General features: G+C 41.6%; 1 protein-coding gene across 1 annotated transcript in view; it reads left to right on the forward strand.

The window, feature by feature from the left end:
* The first annotated feature begins 5,504 nt into the window (after positions 1 to 5,504).
* The window catches only part of ADAM17 (ADAM metallopeptidase domain 17), a 32,809-nt gene continuing 23,484 nt past the window's right edge, over positions 5,505 to 14,829 (forward strand). Inside the window, exon 1 of the mRNA XM_079328053.1 lies at positions 5,505 to 5,646. Coding sequence (XP_079184179.1) covers positions 5,550 to 5,646 — 97 coding nt within the window. The 5' untranslated portion in view covers positions 5,505 to 5,549. The remainder of the gene's footprint in view (positions 5,647 to 14,829) is intronic.

Genomic DNA, 14,829 nt, shown 5'->3' on the forward strand with positions numbered 1-14,829 from the left:
TTGCAGTGGGGATTTTTTCCATGTTTTGGAGATTATTTCACTTTGAGAAACTCCTAGGTGCTTTTTTTTTTTTTTTTCTTTCTGCAGATGATTATGAAAGTGGAAGAGATTTATGAATTTATTTATTCCATCCTTCTCCCAAAGTATGAACACTTCTTATACGTAACTGCACTTCCCAGGACTTTGCCCAACACAGATTCAAAAGCCACACGTAATACAGGTTTCAGTAATTCCCATGGGAAAGTATGCAGCTTTATGAAGCCTACATCTCCCACATGGGTGGGGAGGAGCTCTGCTTATCTCTAGCTCAGAACCAAGATCAGAACTTTTTCCTCGAGGGATCATTTACTCTTCAAACATTCACAAAACAAAGCTAATCCACCATCTTCCTCCAGGGCATGCCACAGATTCCATCTTCCTTTCCAAACACACTACTAAACTGTATATTTTTGAATCTTTAGTGGGTTTACCTCTTTTACCAAACAGTTGCACTTAAAGGAACCCTTCTTGCGAACAGGGTCAGGTACCCAGCAGGCTGTCACTCCACATCTCCAGCTCTTATTATTAACACAGGGAAACACATTCACTGCCTATGTATATTAAATTATTTTGCTTCTTTCTTTCATTCAATGTGATGTACTTGTGTTATTCCTTACCAACACACTATGTGCTGTTTCCCATTAATTTCTAATCATATCCTATGTATTTAGCATATCCTTGTTTAGTCCCTACTCATACTAATAAAATGGCTCAAATTCCTTACTGTGGGATGGAAATAATGCATTTCTATTAATACTGAGTATCAGCACAGTCCAAAAATGGTCCTGTATCGGACACAAGACAATATATTTGTATAAACAAATTATGATTAAAAAAACTCCACATTCAGACATACCATTAAACTAACCTACTGATGCCAAATCCATTATTGTTATTAATGTGGAATAAACAATATTGGTAAATCAGTGAAAATTTTCATAATAACTATATACTGTTATGCTATTATTAAATAGCAATAGTCTAAACACTTTAATCTAACAGCTCCATTGTGCTGGTCTTTGTAAAACCAAAATCACAGTTCTATAACCCTAAGAATACTTACAGGCAAACAACCTTTATTACTAAAGTGGCCTTGTGACATAAGAAGTAAATGGAAGAAAAAAACTAGTCAGCAGGAAAACTGAAGTGATAAGAGAAAAATAAAGTTTTTGCCTGGTTTTCTGTATCTTTCTTCACATCTTACAAAGTAGCAAGAGATAGGGTAGTCCATCCATCGATTAAAAAAAAAAAAAGTGGATCTGCACTGGGACCTCAGAAGTCCATTTTGTGATCTGGAAATTGGGGTAAATTGTTCCAGATAAAACAATGCCATTTGGAAAAGTTCCATCTATAGTTTATTCTAAAGCTTGCAGAAATATCCTACAATATTAAATAATATCTAATAAAATGGCAAGTTACTATGTTTATAAATGCTGTATGTAACTGTCACAAAATACTCACAATGATGGGCACTTGTTTAGTTGCTATTAATCTGGGAAGACATCTTAGAAAGCCAGTGAAGTATTATCTACCTGAAACTTCAACTCTGTGTTCAGTGGAGGTCAAAAAGTACAGAAAGTCACTAGAATCAAGACATGGGTAGAGGACAATTATTCATTATATATTTCAGAATGGCTGTACTATATTGAAAAGAAAACCAAAACACCACAAACCCAAAAGCCAGGAAGCAGGAACACAGATTAATCACACACAAGGAAGGCTAACCACAATAACACATTTCATTTGGAAAAAACCCCAATCAAACCTATAACTCAGAGGGTTATGGTAGATTTCATGAATGACATCAAAGGAAAGTCATAAAATAAAAAATAGTTTTCAAGAGAATCTGAAATAATCTAAGATTATTTCAGTAATCTTAGTGTACCAGGTGCCAGAATCTGAAATCCACCAATGAAACTGGCTGCAAAACCAGTACTGAGAGATGAGAAAGCCATGGTGAAAAATTCAAGAGAACCTTCTGAGTCTGTGTACCTCTGCTGGAACACTTCATCATTGGCCTTATCTCTGATCTGCTTCAAATGGAGATGTTGACTTAAAAAGAAGTTAATGACACAAAACAAACAGTGACAAATTCTCAATAGACATTGTTCACCCAGAAAACTCAAGGATGCAATAATTCTTACTGTGCAGTGAAATTCTAACTGTGCTATAAATTCTTGCTTATAACTTTCTTGGCATCTAAGAAATGGATTGTATCAAATGTTACATTATTTTTAGAAAATTCTTTCTAAGGGAAAGCTGGACAACTAATGGCCATTATAAACAACACCTATTCTGCACAGACTAGTACAACTATAATTAGTGCATATGTGGGGAGATATGATTTACCAGGAAAGGTCAACAAGGGTTTTGTCAACATTGCTCTTGCCAAGAGAAGTCTCACCTTATAAACTCAGATGGAAGTCATCTGAATGTGTCAGCAAGCAGTTGGATAAGAGGGATTGTAGAGATAGTTTGCTGAGATTTCTGAAAGACATTCAAGACTTTCTTGCCAAAGGTTTTTAAGGAGACTTAACAACCACAGGATAAGAGAGAAGATCCCAGCATGGATTAAAATGCAGTTAAAAGACTAAGCATATGGTCAGTTTTCACAATGAGAGGAAGTCACTAATGCACCTTCACATCTCTGTGCTTATTCATAAATAATCTGAGTAAGGTGAGGAGTGACAAGACAAAGATTGCTGATGCTATAATATTATTCATGAAAAGAGAGAAAAGGTGTGGCTGAGAATTGCAGAAAGACCTTCCTCTATTCAGGGCTCACACACCCTCACTGATGCTCCACCATATGGGGGACACATTTGCTCTGGCACAGGCCTCAACAGGGACCCCCAGGCTTTTCTAAAGCCTCACTCAGACTCTCTGTCACCCAGAATAGCACTGAACACCTACATGTGGGCAACTGTGTGCCCTCAGTGCCAGGCAGGAAAACAACACATGGTCATGAAGACAGACAGATGTAGAGCCATGCACACAGGGAAAAGACAGTCCTGCATCACATGTGGAATAATGTTGTCTGAACTGACCACTACTCATCAGGAGTGGGAGCTGGGAATATTATTTGTAGGAAAATGCCAGCTCAGTGGAGATCAACAGCACACTGAACATTAGAAATATTCAGAAGCAATATTGACAATAAGGCTGGGAATACTGTTATGCCACTTTATGAATCTACTATGTGTCTCTGTCATGAACACCCTACGCAGTTCCAGTCCCACTACCACAAACAGGAATAACAGAAATGGCAAAGTTCATAGAACAGCAACAAACACTTCCTTGGAAAGAAGGAGATTTCACTTGGACTTGTCAGTCTGCAAGAGGAGCCTTACCAGACTGCAAGGGGATTTCATGGAGGCTCTGAAGTGGTGACTGGCATAGAGAAAACAAACTTGATGTACTGTCCTTTTCCAATCAAGAAGTAGGCTTGAGTCATCATATGGTATCACAAAACATCAAGTTGCAAGCAAGGAAAGTGGCTGCTCATATATACAGTGACATTGTGGAATTCCCTGCCACAGGATGATATGGATGCTACAAGTTAACAAGCAGTAGGTCACAGAAATCACAGAAACCACGGAAATCACAGAATGGGTAAGGTAAGAAGAGATCACAGTGGATCATCTGGTCCAACCTCCCTGCTTAAGTAGGGCCATTCCAGAGCACATGGCACAGGAATGTATCCTGGTGGCTCTGGAATATCTCCAGTGAGGGAGACTTGACAGCTTCCCTGGACAATCTCTTCCAGTGCTCAGTCACTCACACAGTAAAGAAATTCCTTCTCATGTTCAGGTGGAACTTCCTGAGCATCACATCAATTGAAGAAATGTATGGAGGAGATACAGTGAGGGGTGCTAAGCAAGACACAACCTCTCATTCAGCAGTCACTACATGGAAATTGTTGGAAGTACAAAGCAGACCCACCGGAAGTTTCCCCAGAAGTTTTATCTCTTATACTCTTCTCATCTTTGGGGACAAGAACTGCTAGACACACTCTTGGTTTAAGTGATGTATCTGCCTCTTTGACATTATGAAAAACTGAAAAATGAGTAATTTTGTTGATGCTTTTTAAATATTTCAGGTTAACTAATGAGCAGCACAGCTTAAGCAGGATGGGCAATGGGGACATTTTTTCTCCATTTTTGCCAAGTACATCACATGCAATCAGCTTTGCTGGAGGCATCTGCAAAAAGGTAAGAGACACCTAATCTGGAGAACATTAACCAGAGCACTGCAGCACAGCTGTAATACAAGTACATTTCCTGTGCTTTTATCTCAATAAAGCATGCTCTTTGGGAACAGTTGAGTCATGGACCCATCATTTACTATTAGAACAAGTGCCACAATCCTCAGTTGTGCTATGAAAACTACACAAAACCTTGTAAAGTCACAGAGTACAGTCACTCACATGGGCTGGGGAGAAGCAGCAAACGCAGCTGTGAGTGGCATCAGTGAGCGTGCAAGATCTGAGAGGATCAGGGTCCTGCCCAGGCAGGGTCACACCCCACACTGCCCCAGAGAGGGGCTGCAGAACCCAGAGCCTTCTTCCCTTCCAGGGATCTGTTCCTGCCCTGGGAAGGCCATGACGGGGCTGTGGTGAGGATGTCTCAAGAGAGTGGCTGCTCTCAGCAGGAAGAACACATTTCCAGCAGGTAGAAGGAGGCGATCCTGCCCCTCTACTCAGCCCTGGTGAGGCCACGCCTGGAGTGCTGTGTCCAGTTCTGGCTCCTCAGTACGAGAGGCATGGAGCTCCTGGAGAGGGTCCAGCAGAGGCTACAAAGAGGATAAAGGGACTGGAGCATCTCTGTTAAGAGAAAAAGCTGAGAGCTGTGGCCTGTTCAGCCGCAAGAGATGATTGAGAGAGGACCTTATCAATGTGTTTCAGTATCTGGAGGAGGCGGTCAAGAGAACGGAGCCAGACTCCTGTCGGTGATGCCAAGCAATAGGACAAGACGCAAGGGGCAGAAATGGATGCTCAGGAAGTTCCACCTGAACACGAGGAAGAACTTAATTGTGCGTATAACCAAGCACTGGAACAGCTTGTCCAGAGACTGTGTTATCCCCCTCCCTGAGATACCCTCCCGGTATTCAAGAACCGTCTGGATGCAATCCTGTGCCATGTGGTCTAGGATAACCCTGCAGGAGCAGCGAGGCCGGACCAGACACCCCATGGCGGTCTCTTCCTTGTTATCACTCCCGGAATCAACATGAGGGCAGCAGGCACAGCTCCCTGCCCTCACAGGGGAGCGGGCACCTCCCCTCCACACCGTCCCCCCCCTTCACAGGGGAGCGGGCACCTCCCCTCCACACTGCTCCCCGCCCGACATGGCGGCCCCGCCCGCCCCACAGTGCCCCGCGCGCAGCGGCCGCGCTTCCGGGTGCGGGCCCAGGAGGGCGGCGGGCCCGGCGCGGCGCGGCGGGCGGAGCGCGGCGCTGCCCCGAGCGGATGCGAACGAGCGGGCGCGCAGTGCCGGAGGAGGCCGCGCCCGGACATGAGGCTTCGACTGTGGCTGGTGCCGGCCCTGGTGCTGGTGTGGGGGCCGGGCGGGCTGGAGGCGCTGGGGCACCCGCAGCGCCCGCAGCGCTACGGTGAGAGCAGGGCGCGACCACGGCGAGCGCGGAAGGGAGGGGAGAGAGGGGAGCAGGAGGGAGAGACCACTGCGACAGGACGGGGGGAGGCATGGCGCCCCCGCCTCTCACGGGGGTTCGCGGTGGGAGATGTGTGGGGTGGGCAGAGCACCCCGTTTTCTGAGGGCATGGCTGATGGGCAGTGTTTGGGGTTACTGCTCTCTGCGGGGACGAGGAAGACACCATTGTCCTCACGCTCGAGGTGTGCTGAAGAGTTTTTCTCACGGAGTTTGCGTTCTGTTAAGGCGGGATAATCCCAGAATAGGTCGGGCAGGAGGGGACCGCAGTGGGTCATCTGGTCCTGTGTCCGTGCTCCTGCAGGGTCATCCTGGACCACATTCCACAGGATCGCATCCAGCCGCTTCTGGAATATCTCCAGTGAGGGAGGCTGCACAGCCTCACTGGGCAAAATCATGTAAATGGCTTCCCTTCATAGTTAGTTTGGAGAGTCACCAGAGAGCCCGAAGCCGCTGGAGCTGAAAGTGACCTCTAGAAACGCTTGACACGGGGGAGAACCGCTGCTTTATTTAACTCCTGTAAACAGTTTTGCATCTAAGCTTCTGCTTTGCAATGAACAAGTTGTAGACTTTCGTTTGATAAGCAAAAGCAGAAATGGCAGATGGATGCTTGCAAGAGCCAGTGGCTGTGCCTTGCCCTTAAGTCCCATGTCTAACATAGCCCTTGGATCCTTGTCTTTGCTCCATTTTTCTTCTTCTCTCTACAACAGTTCCTCATCACTGAAGCAGAAAAAAAAATTGTTTCCTTTAAAAGCTTTGTCTGGCCTCTACATGCAAACACCTGTTTTAAAAATCAATGGTACATAAATGATTTTGTGATATGTTCTGTTGCTTTCCTTGAGTCCATTGGAATGTGGGCTGGGGATTCACATGTGACATTCAGATCTACAACTGAGCTGTCTACAGTGTCCAAACACTGTCCCAGTGATCAATCAGCTTTGCATTTACACAGAGGTCGTTGTCCTGTCTCTAGTCAGTGATGCCAGCAGGGACTGCTCCAAGTCTCCTTTCTTGGCTCAGATCTCTCAGCACATTTCCTGGCAGGTGTCCAGGCTGCAGCTCTGCCCTCCTCTCCTGCACCTGGGGTGCTTCTGTGCTTCTGTGCTCACCTCAGCAGCTGGTGGCTGCAGGAACCTGGGAAGGATGGGACTCAGTGGTGGATGCTCCAGGAAGTGTAATGGAAATAAAACAAACACAGTGTGTCCTTTCAGTATCAGGTGGGTCAGGGAGGTCCTGAGCAGCAGTTGCATCTTGAGCTGGCAGATCTTCATGCCTTCTAAAGCACCTGTCTGCTATGAGTTTCAGCAGTCTTTATCTGATGGCTTTTATCTTCTTGGCCCATGTACCACTGTGCCTGGACTATGAGCTCTTCAGCTTTATGAAATACTGCATGGAGAAAAACCTAATTTCTTCTGTTTCTAATTGTGGGAAGAATTATTCATTTTCTTCACACCTTTAGTGACTTACATACCTATGCAATATGTCTCATTTGTACTATCTTTTGCTTTTCAAGTGGGTAAAATGTCAGTCTATATAATCGTTCTTAGTATGAGGAAAGAATCGTGACTTTATTGGTTACTTTTGTGTATATATTTTGTGTTGCATTTTTATTTATTTGAAATGTATGGTCAGGGCTACAGGACACCATTTTTAATACAAAGACAGCATAAATTTCTAATGATGAATGCTTTTGATTTTGTAGTTTTTGGTTTTTAATAGTCACTCCAAACTCTCTTTTCTTTGTGTTTTTTTGTTTGCTTGTTTGGAGGGCTTTTTTGGGGATTGGGGTTTGTTTATTTATTTTTGTTTTCTTTTGGTGTTTTGTTTATTTGTTTTGGGTTTTTTGTTTTGTTTTGAGTGGTAATAATTATATTGACATACTTTGCTGTGTAAATACAGCAAGGAACTATTTTACTCAAGTGTTATTTTACACATTCATACCTTGAATTTCATTATGTGTTTTGTTTTCTTGTCCAGTAAACTAAATTTACAAAAGTATTTTATGAGGGAGCTTGAAAAATCCGTGTGTACTACATTAGCAATTGCTTTTATCCACACACTACTCCCAGATATATATATATATCCATATATATGCTGATATATAGGAGGCACTACTTTCCTAGTATCTTATTTAGCCCCAGGTCTAGTAACTTCCACATTTTTTTTATTGCTACCTGTTTGCCAGGTTGGGACATTGAATGTATTTGTTGATTTGGCCCTTAGATGGTACCTGGAGTGGAATTTGGTCTTTTCAGCCCCCCTGCACTACACCAGTGGCACTTTAGTCCCATACCACAGTTAGGAGTTGACCACTTCTATTTTTGCAGTGCTTTGTAACTCTTGGGTTAATACATTCATATCCTATGGATTTATTGGTTATTTTCTTGCTTGTAATGCCTCTTTTCCTCAGTCTTGAACACATGTTTTTACATATATCCTATCATGACAAAATTTTATTTTTGGGAACTTTTTAATCTCCTGTGCAGTGAATACTAAGGTCAATTATTGGTACTGGCCTTTAGCATCCATTCTTGGGACTGTATTTGCAGTTTACCTGTTTTACAAGCCCTTTTGGTTATTTGGTTGTGTGTTTTCTTCTCACAAAATAAAAAATATTTAGAGTATTAGCTTTATGTCTTCTACAAGCTGCTTTTAAAAATACCTTTGCCTGTTTTATTGAGATTTTATGTTCATCTTTTGTTGGAGTTCTATTGTCCTCATCTTACAGCTTGGTTTTCTAAATATCATGTTTGCCTTCTAATAATTTCAGTGTTATTAATTTGAAAATTCTGTTTATCCATAGCTTAATTTTTGGGAACTGAAACCAAATTTATGATAAGCACTATCCTAAGGGAAGTTTCATGACTGAACATTTTGTGATTTTATTGAGAACTTCTTGTTTATTACTCTCGGTTTAGTTTTTCAAGGAGGGAAAAAATTGTACAGTTAAAAAAAATTGGACAAAGAATAGAATAAGTGATAAAATCTTAGGGTGTGGTGCTGCAGGAGTCTAAACTGTTCTAAAATAGGACTGCCACAACCTGACCTCAGCCTTCCCCATTCCTGTGAGCACATTCATGGAATGTGAGGTGTCTGGAAACTAATCTCTTTTGTTGGTTGGTTGGTTGGTTTTTTCCCCTCTTTTTTTATTTTTTTTTTCTTTTCTTTTCTTTTTTTTTTTTTTTTTTTTTTTTTTTTAAGTGGTTTGGGATCTCTGTTTTCTTGGTTTTGGTTTATTTTCAGTGAGGGGTGTATTTTCTCTCTGTGAACTCCATTGTTGTGGAGCAGCTCACAGTGTGACTGTCCAAGCACCTGCCCATTGTTTTTAGGGGGTGGAAGTGGTTTTGTTCCAGGTGAGGGATGAAGGCAGGTTGGTATCCACCTCAGTTTGTCTTTAGGTGTACTCTCTTTAACAGTGTTGACATTGAGGATCAAGTTCTAGAGAAGTGGGACTCTCCTTCTCAATACAGTGATACTTTAGTTTGCCCTCAGAAAAAGTAATGGCAACTATTTCAAAATTTTTCTTTTTGTTGTGGTTTATCTCTGGAGATAACCTTTTATAGCTATAAAATACTTATGCTGTTTGTCTTGGAGTTCAGATGTATCTGAATGGTAACAAAGCTTAGTTGAAAAGAGTATCAGTGAAAATATCCAGCTTGGGTGCTGAATAGGTGAATATATCTAAATAACTGAATATATCTAAAGAATCTGTATTACAGTAGAGTGGTGTGCTGCCACTAAGCAGCATTACCACAAACAGAGTCTGTAAAACATGTCTTTTTCTACTGTTACCTCTTTTGAATGAGAACTTTTTGTCACAAGCTTGGCAGGGAAGTAAAATAAGATAGTTGTTCTTTATATGTTTTTTATATGTTTTATGTTCTGCCCATAGAATAAGAAGGGGAGACATTCTTTAAATCACTCACTGGGGGTCTTTTTCTACCTGCCAAATTGCATTGATAAAATCTGAGGCAGGTACCCTGGTTTTCACCAGTTTTTTCTCCACATAGAGAAATACCATGCAGAACTCAGAACGACTGTGTGGGCTGGAGAAATGACCTGTTACAAATGGTTTGGTGCAGACCTACCTAATGCACATCAGAAGACTCCAATTTGGAAATTGTTGAGTACCACTACTGGAAAAACCAAATGGTGGTGGTGTTGATGAATAAACCAGGGAAGCTAAGTGATACAGTGGAGCAGCATAAATTGATTTGCAGTAAGTTTTGAATTCTTCACAGATGTGACAAAATGCAGGAAGTCCAAAAGGTCAAGAATGTAACTTGCTGCCAAAGAGTTTAGGGATTGGAAGCTTAGCTCAGTGTCAAGAATGTGCAGTGAGATAATTCGTGACAAAAATCTTAATGCAGGATTAAATTTTATCCTGCTGGACTGCAGCTTCTGTTGGAGACTAAAGGCAAGACCTAGGTGAGGGTCAAATGGTTCATTTCCTTACTGTGATCTGCCTTTTTTGTTACTGTTTCTTACCCATTTGGACATCCTTTGAAGCAAAACTACTGTTCCAGATGGAGCTGGCTTTGCAGTTTGTCCCCAAAAGCTGGAGGTTGAGTGTGTTCCTCACCATGCATCACATGGTGGAGAATTCAAGGACACACAATCCCACAGCATGTGGTCCCTGCCCAGAATGTGGAGGGATTATTTCATTGCAGGAATTTGTTGATGCAGTGTCTTGGTATAGTGCAAATGCTTGGTATAGACATGGCCCTATTGAATGCAAATTGCCAGAATTATTTTTGTGTTGTGGATTAGCAGTCTTTTCCATGAAGTTACTTAATATCTAGGCTTTCAAGTACTTTTCTCAGGTTTGTTTTCATTTGCTCATATGAATAGGTCACTGTTTCCATTTCCAACTGAAAGAGATGATTGAAGTGAAATTTCTGTAAAAAGTACTCAAGGTCAACAAAAAGAAGAATGTCAATGCTACATTAAATTCTAATTAATAAGAATTACCTTTAACTATTGCAAGATTTTTGTAATGGGAGCATAATCCTGTGCTCAGCATGAACTTGGTTTTCAGAAATGTCAATTTGTTCTGACCTTTAAGCAGACAAAAAGTAAAATTCCTGTTTGCATTTAAGATTTGGGGTGGTTTAATTTTCTCCCCAGTAAAAACCAACAGCTTCACTGCTGCTGTAAATTGCTGATAGCAGCAGTGACTCATCTCAGTTTCATGCTTCTGCCACTCTGGAATTTTTGTGTGCAAATGTGCAGGAGCCCCAGCGTGGATTTCTGCTCTGTGGCTGGAAGGGCTGACTGAGGAGGCACAGCCATACTCTAACACTGGTACTCTGACTTTACATTCAGATTTAATTGTGTGTTTAGTAGTCAGCAGAGATTTGTCTTTGAGTTAGAAGTTTATATTTAATTTCCCTTATAAACAGGTTGATCTCCTACCCCAGTTTTTCATAAACTGTAGGAGTCTGAGTTTGCCTGTTTGCCAGACTGATGATGGGACATGCTTTGCAGTGAAACCAAAAGCCATGTTTTTTAACAATGAGCAGTTTATTCTGCTCTCCTCTTTTGTGATCTTCATGTGCAGCACATGAACTTGCCTTTTTTGGGGATGTCCTGCAACCCTTTCAATGGTTCTAGTGGTCATTGTGATGTCTTTCATTTTTGCAGATACATGTGATCTTTGTCACTTATGACTTGCATCTCTTCACAATACCCATCCCTGTCTTCCTGTGCTGCCCTAATGTGCATTATTTGTACTCTTTTCCCTCCTTGATTATTTGTATTTGTAATTTGTGTAGGTGCATTGACTGGGAACTGGGAAAGCAAGGGGGCCCTGTTATGAAGGGAGGCACCTGCAGCTGCCACCCCACAGATGTGGTGTTGAACAAGAACAAGATGTATATCCCTTGTTTCCTTTCTCACTTTTCCAGGTTGTCACTGACATAGTAAAATTATGCTCTTCAGGACCTGTGATGTGCCTCAAATTTTGGAAGTTTGTGTGTGAATGAGTCCAAAGTTGTATCCACAAGAAAGAAATACAGTCAGAAGTGAAGGGGTCGGTCTCACAAGAGTGGTCTAGACAATAATTAGTGTCTAATTAGAGTCTACCTAAATCAGCTAGAATCAGCTCCACTCCAGCTTATTTTGTGACACAGCAGGATTTTGTGAGGTGGTGTCTTTGTACAGTAGTGAGGCTTGTAGAGTTTTGGTAGCCAGGCAAGTGATGTGTTTTCAGAGAACCCTGCATCCTGTGACTGGGCAGTTCCTCTCTGCAGGACGTATGGAAGCATGTGATTTGGGGGGGGTTGTGTTGGGGTTTTTTGAGAATCAAGTCATGTGATGCTGTTCTGGTGTAAGATGGGATGGCTGTATTGCCCTTGTTTCGCTTTATTTATGGGGATGTTAATTCAGTAGACTTCTTTATGTCAATATTTGGCAGGATATTGCTTTTTTTTTTTCCTTTGAAAAGTGGTCTGTTGTCATTAATAAGACAAACTGTTATTAAATCAAGTAAATCCAACAGGATAAGTTTTGCTCCTCACTGGTCCCTATTTAAGATGTGAGTATTGAAAGAGATAATTTGCAAGGTTGGAAGTGTGTGAGGTAATGTGTAGGAGAGATTATGGGTATTCAGCTGTATTCAAAACCACCAGAAACAGCAGCTTAATTATCTACATAGCTTCTGCTAAGCAGAATTTGCACCCTTAAGGAAATATTCCCACTGCCTAGCAACAGATGTTTATTTTACTGTGGGAAAAAAACTTTGGAGTAGTATAAAGGTGCAGCTACATGAACAAGTTTTTCCTGAGATGAGCTAGAGGGTATTTAGTAAGCTGTTAGCTTTTCCATGATACCCATCACTGGCATGTCTGAATGTGTGATAAGGAAAGAGTAGTTGCCCAGTGTAGCTGCAGAAGTGCCCTGTGCAGTAGCTGGTGGACAGTAAGCAGCAGCATCCCTGCCTTCCCAGCATGAGGGCTGATTAACCCTACCCCGAGGCTTCATCTGCTGCTGACTAAGTGCAGGACCTTGTTTTCTCACGTGGTGTAACTAGCTTGGTGCAGCTGGGATCGAGTCAAAAACATGCCTTTTAAAACATTTAGCAGTGCTGACGTGGCTGGCCATTCTTACTAACAGGTTTGTCCAGAAATGTGCTCAAATAGAGTGTAAACTTTTATCTTGTTATGGTTTATTAGAACACTGATATGTATTTGGTTCTTGCTTTGAATTTGTTTTTTGTACAAGTTCTTCTGTTTATATGTTCTCTATGAGCTAAACAGCAACCACTTTTCAGTGGAAACAAGTAAACATGATTTATCTAAACTGTTAAAAGCATAGGCTGTTTTGTGTGGGATAAGTGTTTCAATTCACTTGTATTGTGTCTCTGGTAAGGTCTCTGTACCAGATGTACTGGAAAAAGATGTAACAGCACATGCAAGGAGTTGTTACAGAACAACTTTCCCACGATGAACCTTCTCAGTGCCCTCTTCATCAACAGTGTCCTAAAAGCAGCATGAACTGCTCAGAAAAGTTATCCACAAACATTTAGGCATGATTGCATCACCTCTTGCCTGGCACAGACCATTTGTGTGCCCAGGTGAAATACAGATATATTTGCCTTCTCCATTAGCACTCCCTGAATGGTACTGCAGCCAGATGATCCAGCTGTATTGCAGCCAGTGAGCAGCTGTTACTGCAAACACAGGGGCAGCTGTTTTATGTAGTGTGATAGAGTCCTGCTTTAGCTCTTGTGGTTCAAGCTGGAAGGACTCCAGTCTGTGTTTCCTGGTCTAAATTCTGAGACTTTGAATTATATTTCAAATTACTGTATTTGGTTACTTCAATTAAAAGATTTTAATGTACAAGAAGAGAGTAAATAGTAACAATAAAGAATATGGAGCCCTTCAACTATTCAGTCTCTCCTCCGCTGAATCAGAAAAATTGTTACTAGTCAATTGCTCATAAGCTTTTGATAGGTGTTTGATACTCACTGGAAATCAGCTTGAGATCTGAGCCCAAATGTTGTTGATAAGTACTGCATGAAATACAGTCTGGAGCCCATTTTTCAATTTTGGATATGACACTGATTTAACAGTCCCACTGTGTAGAAGATGTTGCACTCCCTAAAGCATACCCCTGGGATGCCATCCCATGAAACAAAGAAATTCCTTCAAACGAAACTCCCCCTCCCTTATTGAAAACCCCGTTATCTCTTAGGATTTCTATTGGCTCTTAAAGTCTCAAGTTAATTGGTTCTTTTTCACTTAGAGTTTTAAGATAATTGGTTAGTTTGTAAGTTGTAGTTTTTATTGGTTAGAAACTCAATCCTTTGGAAACCTATATAAAGTGTTTTGTTATCTGATATAATTAGACCGTTGCCAGCATTCCCTTCGAGGACAATAAAGTTATCCTTGGGATTTTGCAGCACGATCTCAAGCCTTTGTTCTTTGCTAGTGAGTAGCTGAGGGCTCAGCATCCGGGGTTCAGAAGTACCTGGACTCAAGGCTGCAGACCCTGGGGTTGGAAAACACCCAACTCTAAAAAATAGCTACACCACTGCAAAATCCTTCCTGAGTGTGTTTGCAGTGCTTGTTCTAAGACTGCTTCCTGCAGACTTGTCATCCTATTCTAGTACCTTTGACAGAAAAATTATTTCTGCTTTTATTCCCTTGGGATGGTTGGAGAAATAACTGCAATCATACTTGCAAACCCTGTGGATTATCTAATGGTCTTTTTTAAATCCCAAAAGTAATGTATTTTTTAGAATTTTAGAGCTTGAGTTTTGCACAGTTCTATAATGGAATAATTTTGAAGAGAGTTTTAAAAAATATTAATTATATCTTCAGGGTTAAAACTTCATGCTTCTAGATAAGCTTAAGCTTTCCATAAACAATGCTGTGCACAAGAATGCTTATGAAATGGGTGACTTGCCACATTTCCATGTTGGGTTCCGGACAATAGATGGGGCATGAGATCATGGGAATTTACTGTTGCACTGATGAAAGTCAAGCTGGTTGGAGAAGGGTGACATTGGTATTTCAATTGCTAGCTAAGCACTGAAAGAGAAACTTCTTCTTTTGAAATACATGCAGTGGCCTCCAGCTCAGGGAGTTAAGCTGTTCCCCTGTGCTTTCTTGAGCTCTTCGGTGCT

This window comes from Erithacus rubecula, assembly GCF_903797595.1.
Source record: "Erithacus rubecula genome assembly, chromosome: 2".
NCBI classification, from domain to species: Eukaryota; Metazoa; Chordata; class Aves; order Passeriformes; family Muscicapidae; genus Erithacus; species Erithacus rubecula.